This window comes from Lagopus leucura, unplaced genomic scaffold (genome assembly GCF_019238085.1).
Source record: "Lagopus leucura isolate 7727_CA_CO unplaced genomic scaffold, USGS_WTPT01 Super-Scaffold_100060, whole genome shotgun sequence".
Taxonomy (NCBI): Eukaryota; Metazoa; Chordata; class Aves; order Galliformes; family Phasianidae; genus Lagopus; species Lagopus leucura.
The window spans coordinates 853,590-873,261 of record NW_024962306.1 but is presented as its reverse complement, the minus strand read 5'-3'; the positions used below and the strand labels follow the sequence as shown (position 1 = coordinate 873,261).

Below are 19,672 nucleotides of genomic sequence, written 5' to 3'. Positions count from 1 at the left end.
GCCCCTGTGCAAGTCCCAGCCTCACTGTGTCACTCCTCCTGGTGTCCCTACAGCAGGGGCTCCAGTGACCTCCCAACCCCCAGCTGCTATTTTTAGTCTTCATGAGGCTCCTGCCAGTGCTGCAGTGTCAACCAGACTGCTAACATTTTTACACGCTGACTCTAGCTCTACATGAGCCTTCGAACAGAGGCTGTCAGGCAGCTGTAAGCATTTTCCCAGATTTGCTGTGTCCCTCAGAGGACAGGTATAGCCTTTATTGGCAAAGGCAGACAGCATCTGCAACTCTGCAATGAAAGCTGCCAGGTTAACCACATTTTAGAGCTACACCAGAAACTTTCATTCTGAGTGTTAACTCCTGCTTTTCCCCTCTGCTGCTCCATGCCCCAACCCTGAGTTTTGCTGCCCGCAGCGCTGATCCCATCCTGCCTGCCTTGCGGTGCCACCAGGGATGTCCTCAGAGCTGCCGCAGGGCCCCGCTCTCCATGTGCACTGAATCCAGCCTGTGAGCAGGCGGCCATGATCTCACTGTCTCTCTATTTGTTATTTACAAGTGCAGGGGGACTTTGCTCAAATGTCTTCAGATTAAGTTACTCCAAAGTTATTCGGCAGTGCCAAAACAGCATCAGGGAGGCAGCACGGCAAGGGCTGTGTCTGGTGTGCACTGATGGGCTGAGAGGGGTCACGCCTGGCCGTGTGGGAGCCCACAGACCCCTCTGCTGGAGGCAAAGCCCACCTGGTGTCTGCCATCTCACACTGCCACGGGCAGAGCCTGTGGAGCTCAGGCACCCCGAGGCTTTGCCTCCACACGGCGTTGTTCCTCCCTGGAGGGACAGGGCCTTGCTGGCTCTGCTGTGCCACTGGGTGATGTTCTCCAAGTGGTGCTGCCAAGGCTGTGCTGACCGAGCAGGGCTCAACTCTTTGCAGCACTCCTACTCACAGGATGTCAGAGCTCTGCCTTGTCTCGGGGTCTCTGAGTTGCTGTTGTCAGCGTGCCGATGGCTGACATGCGCAGAGGCTGTGCTGGATGTTCCTGCACAGCCTTGGCCAGGCTGTCGGGGCTGATAGACACAGAAATCCTCCTCCAGACAGACATGATGTGGCACAGGCCCCATGGACACACATGGCACAGCTCTGCTGTATGGATGCCCCACAGTGCCCACGTCTGACAGCCCGGCAGGGAGCAGTGCTCCGTGGCACCGAACCTCTCAACCCACAAGGCTTTGCCATTTCCCAGAGGGGATTTTTGTTCCCTCGTGGAAAAGGCACCATCGTTCACAGCGAAGCTTCATTTCACGGAACAGAATGGGGTCCCACAGCTGATTTTGGGAGACACCGCACCCTCGGGCTCCCCATCGCTCCGTGCTGCTGCCAGAGCCCCGCGGCTCCCGCCGGGTCCCCGTTCTCCCTCAGCAGAGCCTTCTCTCCCCGCTCCATGTCCCCGGGCACCCCGCACCCCACCCGGACCGCCCGAAGCGGACGCACGGGCAGCAGCCGCCGCTCCCGAAGCGCCCTCCGCCGCCGCCAGGGGCTGCCCTCGGCCCGCGGGCCCCACGGCTGCTCGGGTCCCGAGCTGCGCCGGGCACCGCTGCCCGCCCCGCCCCGCCCTCGGCCCGGCCCGGCGCGGCGAGGCGGCCCCCAGCAGAGGGACCCGGGGAGCGGCCGGGGGGTCCCGACGGCCGTGCCGAGCGGCGGGGCGGGGCGGGGCGGGGCGGCGCGGCGCGGCGCGGCGGGTCGGGTTACACATCCTGCCCACTGCGGGCAGAGCCGAGCGGCGGCGCGGGCCATGGCGGAGAGGTGAGTGCGGCGGCTCCACCTGTTGAGGGCCGGGGCAGAGCCGAGCCGAGCCGCGGGTGGGGGCGGCCGTCCCGTGAGCCCCCGTCCTGCCCCGGCCGCTCTCTATCGCCTGTTGTCCGCTCGCGGCTCGTGAACAGGCGGTCCTGGGCTGCGGCCGCGCTCGGCCCCGCGGTGGGAGCTCCGCGGGTTCCGGGCGAGTTTCCTGCCCGGCGAGGGAGCGGCTGTTGCGCTTCTTGCCGGAGAGGCGCAGCCGGGATCCCGGGGTTCACCTGGGCCCGCTCCGGGCCGCCCTCCTCCCCCACCCCCCGCGGTGGTTCCGTGGCTGTCCCGAATCGCCCCGTCCCGAAGGTCCCGCGGCCGCGGGGCTCGGCCTCAGTCGGGTTCCGCGGGCCGTGCTGATGCCCCCGCTGTTGCTGCCTTCCGACGTGACGGGCTCGGAGCGATCGGACGTTCCTGCGAGCCCCGCGCTCCCCAGGGCAGCGGCTCCCGGCTGGCTGCTCGCTCCTCTTTGTCTGGGGGAGAGAAGGGAGAGCCGTGCTGGCGCGCTGCCCGGCGGCTCGGTGCGAGGCACTGGGAACTATCCGTGTTCCTCTGGAGCGTGAAGTTTTTCCTCCTCTTTCGCGTCTCTTCCCGCAGCACGCTGTTCCGGTTAGTTAGCAGGGACGTGTCCTGAAGGCATCACGCATCCCCCGAGCGGGGCTGCGGCACACCGGCAGCCAGCCGGTAGCGCGGGGTTGAGCCCCGCATCTGCCCGCAGCCGTCATCGCCGCTGCTTCTGCCTGCGCTGCTGGCGGCGATGGGGCTCGGGGATGCAGGGTGCTCCTTTTGGGGCACGGACCCCATGGAGTCACGGAGCTCTGGGCCGGCCCAGCTCTGCTCCTCGTGCCGCTGCTCCTGTCCCGTCCCCGCTCCCTGGCGCGTTGTTTGCCGGGTCGATGCGCTCTTTCCTGTCGGTTGGATCGAGGCTCTTTGGAGCGATGCTGAGGTCGGAATGGATCGTAGGAATGCGGATTTTGCAGCCAGGTTTTTGGTGGGATAGTTCACATGCCTTTGGTATTCACAACAGGTTTGCTTAGCCGAAACAGATGTCTTGGCCTTAGCTGGAAGCACATGAACTGGAGGGATATCCATGTGTGCTGGCCTGGTGCATTTTGTAACCAGGAGAATTTTATGGCCCTCCTTGTGATGCAAAGGCTGCTTTCAGCCTGACAGTTACTGGATCTGCAGCTGAAAACCTTGCATAAGACTTGTGCATCTGGTGTGCCAACCAAAGTGCGGAATCTGGTTTGCTTGATGCTGCCCTACTTTAGGGGCAGATGTGTCCCATTCAGCTTATGTACCTGATCTCAAAAACGTGTGCCCTGCCGCGAGGGTGGAGGAAGGAGAGACTGAGGCTGCTGTGCTGAGCGGCTCACTCAGGAGGTAAGGAAACCTTGCAAGTTTCTGTGTATTTTGAGCTTTGAGGCATTCCTCTGGGGTCAGCTTTATAGGATCGGGGCAGCTGCCTGCTGTGATAAACAGGTGGAGGCTCGTGTACCAGAAACGGCTGCTTTTTTCCCCAGTAAAGCTCCAGGGAAGGATCCGGCAGCACTGCTGGGAGACTGAGAGTAGGACTGTAAGATCCAAATCGACTCTGATGGAATTGCTTCTATAATGAAAGATAAGGAAGCATCAGGTGCTGTAGGATTCTGGCTTTTTTTGACCCATGAGGCTTTCCTTGTCTTTTTTTTTCCCTTCCTTTTCCCCCAGCACTATGGCTTAATGAATATTCACGAAGAGTTCCTTTGAAGTTGTGAAAAGATGAGTCATGTATGTATTTCTTGATAGGTAAATGCGCTGGTAAGCGTGTGGTTTGGTTGCCATTTTACCCCTGAGAAGCAGGCTGTTCAGCTCGGTGCTGGCGTTGCTCAGCGTGGTTTTGGCTGTTGGAACCGAGGAGCCCCAGGAAGCACATGTGGAGATGGTGCAGAGTGCTGGGCTGTGGGCCCTGCTGGGTGGGGAGAAGGATCGCCCCGGGTGCCTCGGAGGGCACTTGTTTGGTGGGAAACCTGCAGGTCTGCTGCCCTTTTAATCTGATTAACACAAGATAAAAAGGATTCTTGCACTTTACGTTCTGATTACAGTGATACTGAAAGTAAGGCTCTTAATTTTGCTGTTAAATCTCAGTATCCTGAGTAATGAGTTTGTTGGAGCTAATTAATTCTGGGTTTAATATGCTTTCAAATACCAGAACTAGACCAGCTTGCGTGGGGTTGTTTTTTTTTCTTTTTGGTGTTGTTTTCCCAGCAGCTTTAATTTAGCAGTGAGTGAAAGCGCCCGCAGCCCGGCAGCCTCCCAGCACTGTGGGCTGGCTCCTGCGGCAGCGCTCACTTGTGGCTTTGCGGTCGAGGGCTCTTCTGGTTTTGACAGAGCATCTGAACCTCCTGCTGATGTTCAGCCCGGGTCCCTGTGCGCATCCTCTGACGGGCTCTGAGAGCCCTGTTCTGCTTCGTGCTCATCTTAGCTGTCTTACGTAAGCCCCTGAATGAATAAATGTTTTCTCTGTAGTGAGCCGTGACCGCAGGAGAAGCTTCTGCTCCCAGCAGCTTATCCCACGCTCGCCTGCTGGGTGAGCCTATTCCTGGCTGAGCGCTCTGGTCCCTGCGCTAAGTGAGCCAGGTTAGTAAGGTCTCTGCTTTCTCAGAGATAAGCGCAGGTGTCGGAGGTTATCAGCAGGCTGACCCCTGCTCCGTGCTGCGGGAGCCGTGAGTGAGAGTGCCAGCGTGATTTGCTCGGGGTGTGGTGGTTTAGGGCAGGGGGTGGAAGCAGGAGGATGCTTTCTCTCCAGTGGCTCTGCTGCTGGGCAGGGGTGGAGGGGGTGCAGGCTGTGCAGGACCAGGTGGTCCTCTTGTCCACCGTAGGGCTGTCCTTTCCCAGCTCTCTCAGCAGGCCCTGCTGCTGCCCTGAGGGTGGATCTGTTGCTTTGGTGTGTGACTATGCAGATAAAGCCTGGTCTTTGAGAAACACCTTCAGACACACCAGACTCTTCTGATGGTAACTAATCAGAAGTTCAAAGGAAAGAAGCAGCATTTCCTCCTTCTCTGTGGTCTCCTTTCCCAGTGCTTCCATTCCTGTTGTACTACCCAAGTGGCTTCCTTGGTGGGTGATGCAATTAGGAGATGCTAGAAAGCTTTCATCAGGTAAATACGTCAGATTCTGAAGTGTTCTATTTAGGCTTGAACAGTCCTTTCAGATAGAGTACAATAATTTGTGCCTTGTTGTGACATGTCTCCTTTAAAAAGCCCTCCAGGCGGATTTGAGTAGTTAGTGAAGCACCTCTTGTTTGTAATAAAAATAAATTCCAGAGCAGACATTGGGATCTGGTTTTAGCTGGATTCCTAGAGGGTTTCCAAGCTCTACTGTTGTAATTTACATATTTGATGTAATTCCTCTCTGTCCAGGTAAGCAGAGAGGCAGTTCACTTGTGGAAAAAGTGGCTGTAATGATCAAGCTGCTTACTGTACCTCTTCAAAGCTCAGACATGAGCGTCTGCTGAAGTAAGTGCTCCGATTTATTTTTCACACATTTCATGGGGAAGAGTAGTTTTCTGCTTTGTGCGACTTCTTGAAGCAGTTAATGCTTTCCTCCTTCTCCAAAAACCAACTGAAGCAGCAGACGTGGGGTCCATCTGGCTCACACATCTGGAACTAGACACTCTAGTCAAGAGAAATGTGTTCGTGCTTGGTGTTTTTCCTGCAATTGGTCTTTCCCTTGTGGGAAAACCTAACAAATATGATTGTTTGGGATATATTCTCTCATCATAATTACTGTTCCAAGTGCTTGAGGTTACTGATGTACGGAATAGCACTGCTTTATATTTCCAGTTGAATGCTGACCAGCAGGTTCCGGTGTAGGGGTTAGCAGGTGTATCCTGGGTACTGTCCTAGGTGTTCTTCTCTGCACATGGTCAGCAGACATTGTTTGGGCTGTGTGATAACCCAGACAGGTTTGGGAAGCTTTTAATGGGGATACTGAAGACCCAGATCACAAAACTTCTAAAACAGAGGTTTATCAACATCTTTTCAGTCACAGAAGGCAAATAGAGGGCTGATCCTCCATAGAGGAGCCGTGAGCTGAGCTCTTGCTCATGGAAAGTCTGTGATGTGCGATGAGTCAAGGATGACAGCAAGCACCCTGCTCCCACATGTGCTGTTCCACGTTGGAGCTGGGTGCTGCTGGGCCCCTCTAAACTGATCTTTTTCTTAGCTGCAGGGTTTATGATCTACTAAGAACAAACAAACCTGCCCTGGGCTTGTTTGTGTGTAACTTGGCAGATGTGGGATGCTGCCATAAGGCACTTTGCTTTGGCAGATGGGGCCGCTTCCTACCTGGGCAAACAAGGTTGCTGCTTTCTGGCTGGAAACCCATGAGAGGAGCAGAAAAGATGCAGTGTAGTGGGGTTTTGTGTCTTCTCAGAGGGCCAGTTGCTCTGTATCAGGGATAAAGCAAGAATAACTTCTTCATTCTGTAGGTCTGTTTTCTGTTTTTTTCTTATGTCTCTGTCACTTGTGATATTAAGAGAAACCCCGTCTAAATTGGAAGCATGCTCAACAAGTCTTCAACCAGGTGAGGTTCAGCCATGCTGCTGTGTGTGACTGCAGGCATCATAAGGCATTGCACACGACTTTTCACGTGTAGCAGCAGCCAGGACTTGCTTTAAAAGAAGGGTGGGTTGTCATGAAATTCTTTCAGTAACAAAGTGAAGCCAAGAAAGGAGTTATCATTGGAAACTCGATGTCGAAGTAATTAAGCACAGACCCCGGGATGAAGCGGTGCTGCACGGTGTTACCTACTCACGGCTGCTGATGACGGCTTTTGGGGCTGCTCCAGCCAATTGCTCTGGCCCAGGTTTGCTGGCTGCAACCGGCTGTTCTGGTGCCTGTTACTTCCCCTCTTCACCTGCTTGTGCAGCACTGTTCCCCTGGTGTGCATTTGGGGTGGTGTGGGAGGTAACAGGTACCTTGCTGGTTCCAGCCAGGAAGGAAGTGTGGATGACTCCTGCTGCTGGATGGCTGACTGCTGCTATCCAGGCTCCCTTAACATGTGTTTAAACAGTGGCTCAACTTCCAGCTTTTAGTTTCAACGTGCTTAGCTTGTCATAAAACTGTAAATGCTTTCTGTAGTGCTATCCTGGTATGCCTGCTTCCTCTTCACAGATGTTGTAGTTCTTTGGTTGTCCTTTGATAACTCCCAATATCCAGCTGTGCATCAGGCACTCTGTCTAGTTCTTTGTTCCCTAGCCATAGTGATTAGGTTTGGGCTCTACCTTTTTTAAAATTATTATGGTTTTTTTTTTTTTTTTATTAGTCCTTCTGCTGCTCTAAGCTATCATGAGCAAAGCAACTCTGAGTGTTTTATGAATTCTTGGTGATGAATCAACAGCAAGTGAAGAAAGGGATGTGAGGGTGCACAGCCTGGAGCGAGTCTGAGTTCGCTGGGTGCGTGTCTGGCGCAAGCAGTGCTTATTGCCTGCCTAAGGACAGGTGCTGTGTACATTGGATGTGATGGCGTGTTCTCTTAGTGATTTGAACTGTCCTAATGCAATGGGTTGTCTGGTTATTGTGTGACTGACTGGGCTGTGGTACAGAGAAGGGATGTGAAGGATGTGGTGTTGGGGCTGCAGCTTTGTGTCTGTGTTGGTGCTCTGCTGGCTCTCCCCTTCGGGCTTCACCTGTGAAGAGTGCTAATAGCAGAGGGTTATGATATCAGCTTGGAAACTCTTAGTAGTAGAATAAAGGTACTGTAAATTTCACAAATTGGGTTTTAAAATCACTGAAAATGAGGATGGAAAGCCATCATGGTTCTCCTTTCTGTACTGTGGGTTTAGAAGCTGCTGAGGACATGCCTGGTGTCCTGTCAGCTCTGCTGAATTTGCTAGAGCTGTAAATTAAAACAAAGTCTTGTACCCCAGTTTGAGGTTTTGGAGACTGAAGCCTTCTCCAAAGAGAAGGGATGGCTCACAAAAGCAAGGGAAAACCAGCTGCTGATTTCATTTGTAAGCTACACAAGTTTGGGCACAGTTTGGGGGGCACTGGTTTCCTTATGGTGCTGGGAATGCAGGGTGCAGAAGGAGCGTGGGGGAGCAGCAAAGGGGGGTGGGATTGAAGTTGCTGTTCAACCCTGAGCTGAGAGCTTTTCTCTGAAAGTGCCAAGTCGTGATCGTCTCCTGTGGTCCCTCTGTCCTTGTGCCACAGAGGAGACTTCAGGTACTCTGTGGAGACTTGGCCCTCAAATGCCCAGACTCCACTGGAAGAGCGCAGCTCGGGGGTAAAGCTGCTTTGCTGGGATCTCCTGTTGGAGTGGCTCTTGTTGCTGAAGTGAGCAGGGCTGGAGGAGTGCCGTGGAGGAGATGTCCCCTGAGTCTCTCTGGCTCCCACATCTCCTGCCTGGACCTTCCATGAGTGGCTCTGCAGTGCAATGCAATGTCTGCTGGTGCTGCCTGTGCTTGTTCCCCCCGCTGTGCCTGTGTGCTTGTACTTTATTTGGTTTTGGAGGGATGAAATCACTTTTGTCTCTGTTTGGATAGGGAAAAGCTTCTGCTCAGCTGTGTGAGCTGTTTGTATGCGCTTGCAATGGCAGCAGTTTCTCAGTAACTGCGTGTTGTTGGTGCAGGATGAGCTTGCTGAGGGTTAGAGGGAAGCTTTGTCTTTCTCCAAACATAAAGTGAAGATCTCAGGCTAAAAAGGGTTGAGAGCTGGGTGACTGCCATACAGCTTGGAGCTAAACACAAAATGTAGGAGTGGGCGACAGAAGTGCTTGTTCCTGCCAGGCTTGGGAGCTCTGGGCTGCATGCTGGGGTTCAGCACGGTTTCAGGAGATGCTCCCAAATGGGACACTGTGTGTATCTTGTACTCGGGGCGCTGAAATAGAATTTCCCCACAGCTGGTGGCATCGGCTGCACTGCTGTGTCCTTCCTTGCTTTGGTGCCTGCTGGGAGCAGAGGCCAGGCCCCAAAATGCCAGCCACCCCTTGAAAGGGTGCACATTTAATTAGAACCTCTGCTATTGGCGATAGCGCAATGTTCTTCAAGGTGAACATTCGGGGCTGTTTGGAGCACAGCTAGATTGCTTACAGGGCTGCTGTAGTGCTGCTTTCCTGCCCTCTGCTCCCAGCTGGTCCTGGGTTGGAAGCTGCACTTTCTGTTGTCTCCTGGCGAGGATTTGATGAGGTTGTAGATGTGATGTGAATTAATTAGTTTCCCCCAAACTCTCATTCTGGCGCTGCTCTGTGCCCTGGAGCCCACAGGCAGAAGCTCCCTTCCCTGGGGAAGGCCCTTCCATGAGCATAGGTGGCCTTGTGCTGCCCGGGGTGTCTGTGCTGGCTGCTCTTGGTGAAGGCAAGGCTGTCTGTGGGCACCCAGGATGGAGGATGAAGGGAAGTGCAGCTCTGGCGCTGGGGTGCATTGGGCAGCCCCATCCCTCAGCTCCGTGCTGAGCAGGAGCTGCAGGAGCACCGGCCTTCATTTCTTTCAAGTCTGCGCCTGCTGAATGGTGACAGAAGACATCAAGAAAAGCAATGAGCAGCTGGGAGATGAGAATCTTCTTTTTTGCTTCGGGCAAAAATTGATTGGTGACTTTTAAATTCAAAGCTGTCCCTGCCTGAGCCTGCACTGCAGTGTGCTGGCAGCCGAGCTGGCCTCGCAGCTCCCTCAGGACCTCTGCAAGGAGCCACGTGGGCATCGGCACTGCTCTGTGCACAGCTGTGCTGAGCGTGCGGGAGGAGCTCCAGGCTGGGGCTGCTGGTGGTGTGGGGCACGTGAAGCTGGGGTTGCCCGTGGTGCTGTCCTGCCTGGCCCAGCATCCATGGCAGAAGCTGCAGACGTCTTACTTTGGGCATCTGGGAACTGGGAATGTGGAGTTACTTCTGGAAAATCGGTGCATACGTGTCCAGGAGCAGCCAGCGTAACTCTAAGCCCAGGGATGTGATGAGCAGCATTAATAAAATTGATGAGACTTGTCTGCTCTGCCACAGGACTGGCACCCACCCCTGAGTCTGCTAAATGGGGCTTCCTCTCGTGGCAGCCTTGTCAGAGCCCTGGTGCTGGCCTGCCTTGTACGGCTCTGTCCTGCTGCTGAGAAGCTGATAGGAGTGGAGGTGGTATGAGAGTTATTTGGGGATGGCATTGGCAGCTCAGGAGGAATGGATACCTCCAGTGAGAAAAGGTCAGATACTTTTTTTTTCCCCATTGAAAAAAAGAAAAGGAAATTGGCAGGGGAAAGGACTGGTGGAATGAAAAGGATGTCGGTCAAAAAGGACATTCTGTATTCATACAAGATGATAAAACTTCAAATTCCTGACATTCTGTGTGAAGGACAGGTATACGTTGCATAGTGTTACATGTAAAAATAAAATGAGGCAGGCCAAAATACGACTTGTGAAGAATAAAAGTGATTCATGTTTATACAGTTGCATCAGAAACCTTTCGGAGACATCGCAGCAGGAGAGCGTGGGAGTCACAGAAGATAAAGCCATCACAGAAAATCAAAACCACTTTTTGGCCATCTTGACTCCTGTGGAGGAGCTTTGTAGCACAGGAAATTAGAAGCCCTCTGTAAAAGAGCTGTCTGAGAAGATGTCTTGTGTTGAATATCAATAGAAGTGGCTTTAAAGCAAACAGAGGAACTGATAAGAAGCTAAAGAACACATAGCATTGACTCAAGAGTGCTGTGGGATCTTAAATATGAAATTGCTGGGATATTTTTGTGGGTATACTGTTCATTAAGTGCCCTCAGTATTGTAGAAATTGATGCTGAAGAATGGATGGCGGTTATTAAAGAAGGTGGGAGGCACGTGCCAGGTGGCTCAGCGTCTGCCCACTGCACTGCGGGACAAGGGCTGCAGGAGGGCCGGGGGGCTGCACAGCTCTGGGTCTTACCTCAAGTGTGTGAGTGTGTGTATGTGTGTTAAAGAACGAGGTTACTGCAGGCATGGCCAGGTGCAGCCTGCTGGAAAAGGGTAGCAGCCTGCCTGTAAAGGCAAGCCCTTCCTCATGGACCTGCTGGAACGTGGGGATCTTGTGGAGATTTCAGAGAATTGATATATTTGAGTTTTCGAACAGCCTTTGACACGGTTAGCCACTGAAGACTTGTAAGGAATCGAGCTACTTCAGTGAAGAAGTCCTGTTGTGGACCCAGGATTTGTTAGAGCACATGATGCAGAGGGTAGGGCTTAGTGGTCGTTCTTTAGCATTGGGGGGGGGGGGGGAAGGAGGACGTTGGCAGACTCTTCTGGGATTGGCATCCTCTAGTATCCATAATACAAGATAAGATTCGGGGAAGATGGGGAAGAGAGGGTATGACCAGATGATGTGCTGTCCTGCCAGCCTGGCGGTGGGTGGGATGGAAGGACAGTTGGGAGCTCAGAGTTCATTTCTGAAATTCTTGAATGGTTTCAGGAAACAGTGTTAAGCAGGAATGTAGATAGATGTGGCGTGTCAGTGTGGCTTTAATAGGCCAAAATTCCAGCCCTGCAATTTCATCAGCACATGGAAGGCCTTCGTGAGCACACGGCAGGGGTGCTTCAGTGGGAGGCTCTAATGGGACTTCCCATGGGGTTTCAGCCATATCCGGCCTGCAGGGTCTCCAAGGAACATCCATCGTGGGATGCTTAGATGAGTAACGAGTTAAAGGAGAGGTTGCAAAGCTTAGGAGTAGGCTGACAGCTTTGACAATGGAGAGAAGTTGCTGGTGGAGCCTGGACGGGATCTGTGCTGCTCAGGGTGCTTGTGAATGACCTAGAAAAGGGCTGGGAGAGGTGAGAGGGAAGAGTGCTGCGGAACGCACGTGCTGGGATGGGCTCTCAGCAAAAGAGGCAAGAAATTCTGGTTACTGCCATTCAGAAACAAGATTGGGGTAACAGAGGGTGCTGTGAAAGCATCGGCTCAGTGTTTGGTAGCGCCAGAGGAAGGAAACTGGGCGTTGTGGAGAGCTGAGAGCAGAATGGAAAAGTCGTGACACAGCTGCGCTTTGCTGTCCTGTTGGAGGTGAAGTGTGTGTCGGGGCATCTCATCTCGGGATGGCCCTCGCTCCGGGCTGATGGCAGTGGGAGAGCTCTGTGAGGTTTTTTGCTTTTTTTCTTTTAATATCTGCATCCCATGCAGTGTGCTGGAAGCAGATGGGGGCTGCCTTGGTGGGCACCTGGTACAAAGGAGGCTGATGGAAGTCCACAGCTCTGTCCCAGTCTGCTGGCCGACTACGCGCTGCCGCCTTTGATGCCTCCCATGGCAGCTTGCAGAATTTGCCCCTTTTTCTGCTGCTTTCCTTAACACTGCTGAAAGTGAAAAGCTCAGTTTTGGACTGAGCACAAGCTAATAAATGCTTGGGTGTTTGGTGAGAGAAAACAAAAGGAACTTGTTTTGGGCACCAAATCAAAAAGTAAATTGTTCTCACACCACTGTTTGCCGTTACCATGTATAGCAGTCACTGCCATGGCAACAGATATTTTCAAGATCCAGCCAAGATCTTGCAGGGCTGCAGCATAACTTCTGATACTTGCTCATTGCCATGCTATTAATAACTGCGTTTTCCCCCCTCGCCGCCAGGAAGTTTCTTCTTCCTCATGTACCAGGCGCGAGGGAGCAGCTCATTCTAAATCAATTGTGGGGAGAAGTGACACTGGGGATTTCCTGCTTGTTTTTTGTTGTTGCGGAGATCCTGTCTGGTGCTGCCAGCTCTGCAGTTACCTCTGAGCGGAGCGGGACTGAGCCTATTGTGCTATTTATATGAAAGCCCAGCCTGGCTTTTTTTTTTCTTTTCTTTTTCTTCAAACCAGGACGAGCAGATGACTTGTGTTTACTCTTCCAGCTATGCACAGAAGCTTAAGTGTTTATTTCAGTCTGACTCAGCCCAGGGGAGAACCTCTGGCTGACTGAATGGTGTTGGGGCTGGGTGCCGCTCCAGACAGGGTCTGCACCGATCTCCAGCCATTTCAGATACACAAACTGTGCTGTGTCTTCCAAGTTGTGGTTTAACTGCACTTGACAGTGGTTTAGTTTTAGATCTCCCTCTTGCACACCCAGCTTTAAGGTCTTTTCCAATTCAAACCATTCTGTGGCTTTCACCCCTCCAAAGGAGCGGGTTGTTCCGCTGGCCCAGTCTCCTTTTCACTCCCAGGGAGCAGAAATGTGGCTGCTGCTGTTTAGGCCTCCCTGCCCCCTCCATCGCCAACTGGGGGGCAAAAAGAAGCACATGATATCGGCTCCCTGGTTTTCCCTACTTTCTGGAGCTCTCAAGTCCTGCATCTCCTGAGGTTACTGCTTTTGACATCCTCCTTTCCTCGGACAGCGGCGTCCCCAAGAACCCAGTGATTGCATCTAATTGAATTGACCATTGAAACCAAGAAAAAAAAAAATACTTAGTATCAGGGAAAGCATGGAATCTCGTATTTTATCTGCCTGCCTGAGAAGGCTGAATATTGCTATGCAAAATATTGGTCCTATGCAAGGAATGATTCAGTTGTGTGTGAAGGAAGTAACTGCTTTCCTCCTCCCGCTGCTGCCCAAGTTTCTCAGCAGGAACGGCTGCAGGCGGTGATGCTGGAGGAGCTGCAGAGCACTGAGTACCCATCTGGGCAGCTCCAGGCTGCAGCTGTGGGCCCACACCCCTGGGTGTTTTGCCTGGGCACCACAAGGGCTGATGCTCTGCCTTCTTGCTGATGCTCAGGAAGATTAGTCCCACCTTTGCTTCTGCAGCCAGGTGAGAGCAAACACAGGTTTGGAGCTCCAGCACTCATCGCGCTTTGTTGGGACACGTGAGATCACAGATGTTTGTTTTTTAAAAGGCTGTGACTGTGTTCTGGGGCAAGGCTGAGCTGCACGGTCTTTGTTTATCATTTAAATGCAGCCAAATCTTGTTAGTGACAAAGCACCAGTATTGTAGGTGAGCAGCATTCTTGTTTGTTTGAAGGTGAGCAGGCGCTGCTCAGTGACCAGCGCAGTGCCCAGCTGGTGGGATTGACAGCTGCTCAGGGCATGACGTTTTGGAGGTGATCAGGCAAGGAGGTGAGGGCAGGAATCCTGCATGCCTTTTCTTTCAGAGGAAGGTTGTTTTTTTTTTGTTCTTGTTTTTGTGGTTTATTACATCAAAATTTAAGAACAATGGGAAAGAAACGAAGCACACTGTGGTTTTCTTTCCTCAGCCACCAACTCACTCATCTGCAGGTGAGCTTTTCAGAGGTGCCCCCAGCTCCACCCCATCCTGCCAGATGCACAGGACACACAGTGCTTTCTGCAGGCAAAACAAGCCTAACGAAATCAATTCCTCACGGAAAGAGGTTTTTGCTTATTGTTTTATGAAGGGTTTGTGAGCTCTGTGGCTGAGACTTTGGCTATTTATTTACCGCTTCTTTCCCTGTGCCAGAGGAAATTAATGTGCTTGGCCAAGGGAAAGCGATGCTGATGCTGGAGCAGCTCCTCCGCATGGCGTCCTGCAGGGATGTTTCCTCGTTGCAGCTATGGGAGCAGAGCAGAGCTGTTCGTTTGCAGGCTTTCCTGTTGCTTTTGACTTGTAGCCAAATTCCTCCGCGGTCCCAGCACTGCAGTGGTTAACGTGAGTCACGCTGACAAGCCAGGGCAGCCCAGGCTTTCAAGAGCTCCTCTCCATTTGTTCCCGCTGAGCTTTTTTCAAGGAGTCAGCAGGAACAGCTGCAGCCGGAGAGAGATTTGCGGAAGAATGAAAGGGCCTACAAAAGTGGCGATGGAACACTGTTATCTTTGTTTTGTGCTTTTAGCCACCAGTGTCTTATGGGCTCTGCCAGCTGAGAAATAACCCGGTCCCTTGCAAGCGGTGTCAGTGTTTTGCATGGGTTTTCAAGGGACTCTGTGTTTCAGCTAATAAATGACTGGCAGCCCTTTAAATGAGGAGAGACAGAGGGCCATTATTTTGCTAATGCCATGCATTTAGGAATGTTGCTGCTGCAGATATGTAGCTTTGCACACTGCTGCCTGAAAGCTGTCCGATCTGAGCTCGGGCTGTCTATGTGCAACAAACAGCTGGCACCCTGTAACGGCGGCCTGCAGGTGCTCCACCCCTAATTGCAGCCTCTGCACGTTCTGTAGCAGGGCTGGAGCTGTGCTGGGTGTCGTATGGCCTGGCAGAATTATTTTAGGAAGATGTCTCGAGAGGCCCCTTCCGTCCTGTTCAGGCGCCTGCTGAGTCTGTGAGCTTTCCCTGCTCTGCTTCTGTGAGTTTCTTTTTCTATTGCTCCCCATGCTCCCCAGGCTGCTGACCTGTGGCACCCTACCTCAGTCAGTGTTCTCACTGTGCCATCCAGCATTCCTTCGTGTAGGAAATGGGCATCTCTGCGCTGGACACAGCCGAACTGCTGGCACTTGGCTGTTGGTGGGGTTCTGCCATGGCTGCTGTCTGCCCTCTGTTCCTTTCAGTGGTGATAATACAAAAGCTGTTGTCATTTTCTTCTATATGGAAAATTGTACCATGGATGCTCCCCTTCCTGGCTGCTTTTGCCTGCACCCGTGGCCAGGGCAGCAACTGTAGGCCCCTGGCTGAGAGGGAGTCCTGAAATCAGCAACAGTGATACAGGAAACCGTAAGGAGTAAATTTCAAGTCCTGAAGCAGCTGGACAACAAGCTAGACCTCTGTCAGTCATTCCTGGAGTCACAGAGAGGGCGGTGAGTGCTGCCGTGTCCTTGAAATAGCAGGAATATCGGGTGACATTACTGGCTCTAGCATAGGGCGTGCACTTGGGGCTGGCTGCTCCTCCAGGGCTTCTATTTGCTGGCAGCAGCAGCTCAGTGCCCCATCCCTGTCTGCATGCATGCAGTGGGATCAGGAAATGCCAGCTTGCCCTGCCTGGGTCTGGTGTACTTTAGTAAGCAAATCATGTTCAGCTTTCGAGTAGCTGAGCCCGCTCTGGAGCAGCAGCCCAGTGAGAAGCGCAGAAGGCTCCTGTGCAGGTCCATGCTCCAGCCTGGCTTTGTGCTGCATGTTGGTCCCATCCACGAATGGGAGCAGCCCAGCCCTAATTGTGGGGTGAGATGCCCAGACCAGCCTACTCCTGGGTGCCTTGAGCCCTGCCTCAGGCTGGCCCTGTGTGGTGGAGTGCCAGCATGACCTGCTAGGGTGGGTGAGGCAGGTGTCCTGGCTGGGTGTCACCTATAAAGCACGAGGCAGCAATATCACCTCTTCTGTGTTGGGAGGATGATGGAGTCTGGTGATGCTGTCACCAATAAAGTGCAGTGCTGATGCTGCTCCCAGGCCACCCCCAGACCTGACCCGATCACTTGTCCTGGTCTTGGTCTGCGTGTCCCACAACCAGCAGGAAGACAGCACCGGGCTGCACCAGGGCACAGTGCCTGCAGCCCTGGGGCAGGCACCAGCCGGCACCCGGCCTCCCCATGGCTGCCTCCCCTCTAGCAGCTGGGGTTTAGATGGAACCACGGAGCCATGCAGCACATTTTGGATGGAGAGAGAGGGGATTCAAAGTGCCAGTACATTTTTCTGAAACTGCTTGTCAAATGCTCAGCCCTTAAAAGGAAAAAAGGCTCTGCTGCAGCCTTTGCTGGACTTAGGAGGTGCCGCAGCGGCTGGGACAGAGCGGGGCTTTTGGAGGCTGTGCAGCAGTTGGGGGTTTTGGCCATGTTCTGAAGTGCAAAATAAAAACGCTGACCACAGCAGAGGGAGAGATGCAGGGCTTGCTGTGACAGCAGCTCAAGGGCCAAACAGGTTGTTAGGGCAGATCCTGTAGCCCCAAAGCTTGTGCTGCTCCGTAGTATTTTGGGCTCCATGGGAGATGATGTTTCCCTGGATCAACTGGGACAGGCGCTCAGGTCCTGTGGGCTCTGCTCCTGCACAGCTGTGTCACTGTTGTCTGTGGGGGGAGCTGAGGTGGGTTGGGGCAACAGCAAGCGGAGAGCCTGCAGTGCTGGTGAGGGAAATTTGGGAATAGACAGGGCTGGGGATGGTTCAAGAAGCAGCAGGGCTGAACAAGCAGAAGGCCGTCGAGTTTCTCATCTGGCATCTCCATCCAGCTTTGTGCACTAGGACCTTCTCGGGCAGCATGGGCTGTCTGCTATCTCTCACCCCGACATCAGGGTGCTGGGCTCTTTTCCCCTTTCTGCAACGTGCAGCCGCTGTCCCCTGCATTCAGGAGGGTGCCCCATTCTGCCCATGTGTGAGCTGAGCATACATGCTCAGGCTTGGAGCAGCCATTTGTGCTGTATTTTCACAGTCTAGTCTGTCTCCTGCTAGGCAGAGGTTGATTTGTTTGCACAATGCTTATTTTTGGAAGCAGGACAGTCTTTTAGGAACAGGCTGACATTATATTTATTTTAGTTCCTCTATAATTTTTGTTAGAAAGATGCGTGTGTATTCAGAGATTATATATGGGAGAGGTGGGAGGACAGGGTTGCTTTGGGTAATTTTTTTTTCCTAAGACTTAAATTATAGCTTTCCTGGGCTTGGCTGAGAGGAGGCAGTGAGCAAAGAATAGAGTGACCGAGCCAGCTGGTGGAGCATTGCAGGAGGTGCTGGTGCTGGTAACCTCCTCTGGGGCCCTCCGCAATTCCAGGGCACAGATGAGTTTTACAGCCCTGTTCTGGCTTTGATGTGCAGATCTGAGCAGCTTCCAGCCCCTTGGGGGGTCACACTTTCCTGCTCAAGGCTTACAGTGAGCGAGGCTTTCCTAAGCATTGTCTGTCTGGGTGCTGCAGGTGCCTTCACTCTTTGTGGGGCCGAAGGCACAGTGCTGCTCTCAACACGGTGCTGATGTCAGTCAGGCACTGTGCAGCCCATGGGGTTCCTGTGCCGGGAGCAGTGTGGCCAGCAGCTCCAGCACGACCCCCACACCCTGCTCAGCTGCTGGGGGCTCTCTGGGGCTGCACAGCATCTGCTCCCCCTCCTGGGCCCTGGTCACGCTTCCTGACAGCAGTGATTGAGTGATCTGGACCACAGGCATCCTGAGGACAAACCTTTCCTCCTGCCAGCACAAGTGCTGTGGGGCACACAGCAACGTGGGCTGTGCCACTGCAGTGAGCCCTCCTGGGCTCCGTGTGCCACGTCCCTGCCTCCATGGGCTCTGTCTGCATCCCAGCATGGGGCAGTGGGACCGTGCCATGTCATGCTTCTTCCTGGGATGGGAACTGCTGGGGCAGTTGGCGGTGCCCCTGGTTCCAGCAGTGGTTCGTTTTGCCCCAAAGGGTCATGGGGACCACAGAGCTTCTCAATTTCTGAGCCATGTTGGGAGGAAATGAGAGTCACTACTGAAATGTCACTGGAAAAAAGTAGGAGTGACTGCAGTCACCCTCTGGAAGATGAGCACTGGTGATGGGATCTGCCCGGTCTGGGGCTGCAGCAGCTCTGCTGGGAGCTGCAGTTCTTATGCGAGGGCTGGGAGCAGCACCTCTGTGTAAGGTGTGGAGGTGATGCTGGTGCTTTCCTTCACATTGCAGTGATCGCACTGTCCCACAACTACTGGAGCTCTTCATTCACTGCAGGCATGTACCCCATCCTTTGAGCACAGCCTCCTTTCATGCTGCTAACTATGCGGCCATACGCTGACTGTACGCACACTGCAGTTTCCTGGAGTCATTGTCACAGAGCAGCTCGAGCACGAAGGGACCTGCAGGGATCATCAGCATCAAACCCCGACTCCACGCAGCACCACCCTGAGTTCAGACCATATTTCTGAGAGTGCTGACTGTAATTTCACAGGTGCTTCTCATTGTTGTGGGGTCCATCTTTAAGTCTGCTGGAGGCTCTTCGAGGCCATCCATCATCAGGACCCACTCAGTATGGAGTCAACATTAGGCTGTGAAGGACTGGGCTCTGCCTTAAAGAAGGGAACTGGGGGAACGAAGTGGGGCCCAGTGTGGGGCACACAGGAGCAGAAATAGCAGAACGTGGAAGTGAAATGGGAGAGCAAGGCATGCGACCTCTCTGAGACCCTGCAGAATGGTGTCCTTGCAGCTCGGAGTGCTCTGAAGCGAGGAGTTCCCATGGCTCGCTGTGGGGCTGGGCTGTCACCAGAGGGTGAAAGAGCTGGACCTGGAGCTGGTGATTGGAGGGAGAGCTTCATGCAGGGGGCTAAGCGACTTGGGCAATGGTGGCAAGAAAATCAGCTGCCTTGGAGCAGTGGTTGTTTGGTTTCGTGGTGTTTCCTCCCTGTTCCTTCAGGTGATGTTTTTCCCCCTCCAGCTGCTGCTCCCTTCCATTTCTGGACCCTTCTGTTTATTTAAAACAGAATTTTAAATTTATTCTCTCCTGGACTCACATTAGTGTTATAGTCAGAAAGCTGGCTCAGGGATGTGAGCAGCACACCTGGTGTTCACGTGGGTTTGTATTGCTCTGTAGCTGCTCCTTTCACATCCTTGGGGTGGCTTCTTGTCCCTGCATGAGTCAGGCCTGTAGGTGCACCCTGAGGAGCCCTGCTGTGCCTGTTCCCGGGGCAGAAGCCCCAGGGATAGGATCTCCAGCATCCAGGGCAAGCCTGGAGTCTGTTTTGATCCTTGGAAAGCTTTGTGCTTTCCTAGCTTTGGCTTGCTGGTAAAGCTGGGGGGCGTTAAGCCCACCTGCAGTTCTGTATACAGCACAGCTATGTGGGTTGGGCTGTAGGAGCCATGCTACGTTCTTTCAAGCTGAAATAGACTTTTAATTAGAATTGTCATTTCTTAATTATTTATTATCTTCCTTGGCTTCCTTTGCCGACCAAGGCCCCGGAAGGAGCTGCAAGCAGGGCGAACCCAAGCTCACCTCTTTGTTCCTGAAGGTGCAAAGTTTGCAGATATAAATCATGCCTGTCCCAGGGGCAGGTGGGACGGAGCCGCACCTTGGCCTTTTACCTGCTGTGTTTGTGCAGCGCTCCGTACAAACAAGGTCTGTCAGGG

The 19,672-nt window shown here is 53.3% G+C and overlaps 1 protein-coding gene across 1 annotated transcript in view; it reads left to right on the top strand.

The window, feature by feature from the left end:
- Positions 1-1,734: 1,734 nt before the first annotated feature.
- Positions 1,735-19,672, top strand: part of ARHGAP39 (Rho GTPase activating protein 39) — a 41,792-nt gene continuing 23,854 nt past the window's right edge. The window contains exon 1 of the mRNA XM_042886635.1: positions 1,735-1,794. Coding sequence (XP_042742569.1) covers positions 1,784-1,794 — 11 coding nt within the window. The 5' untranslated portion in view covers positions 1,735-1,783. The remainder of the gene's footprint in view (positions 1,795-19,672) is intronic.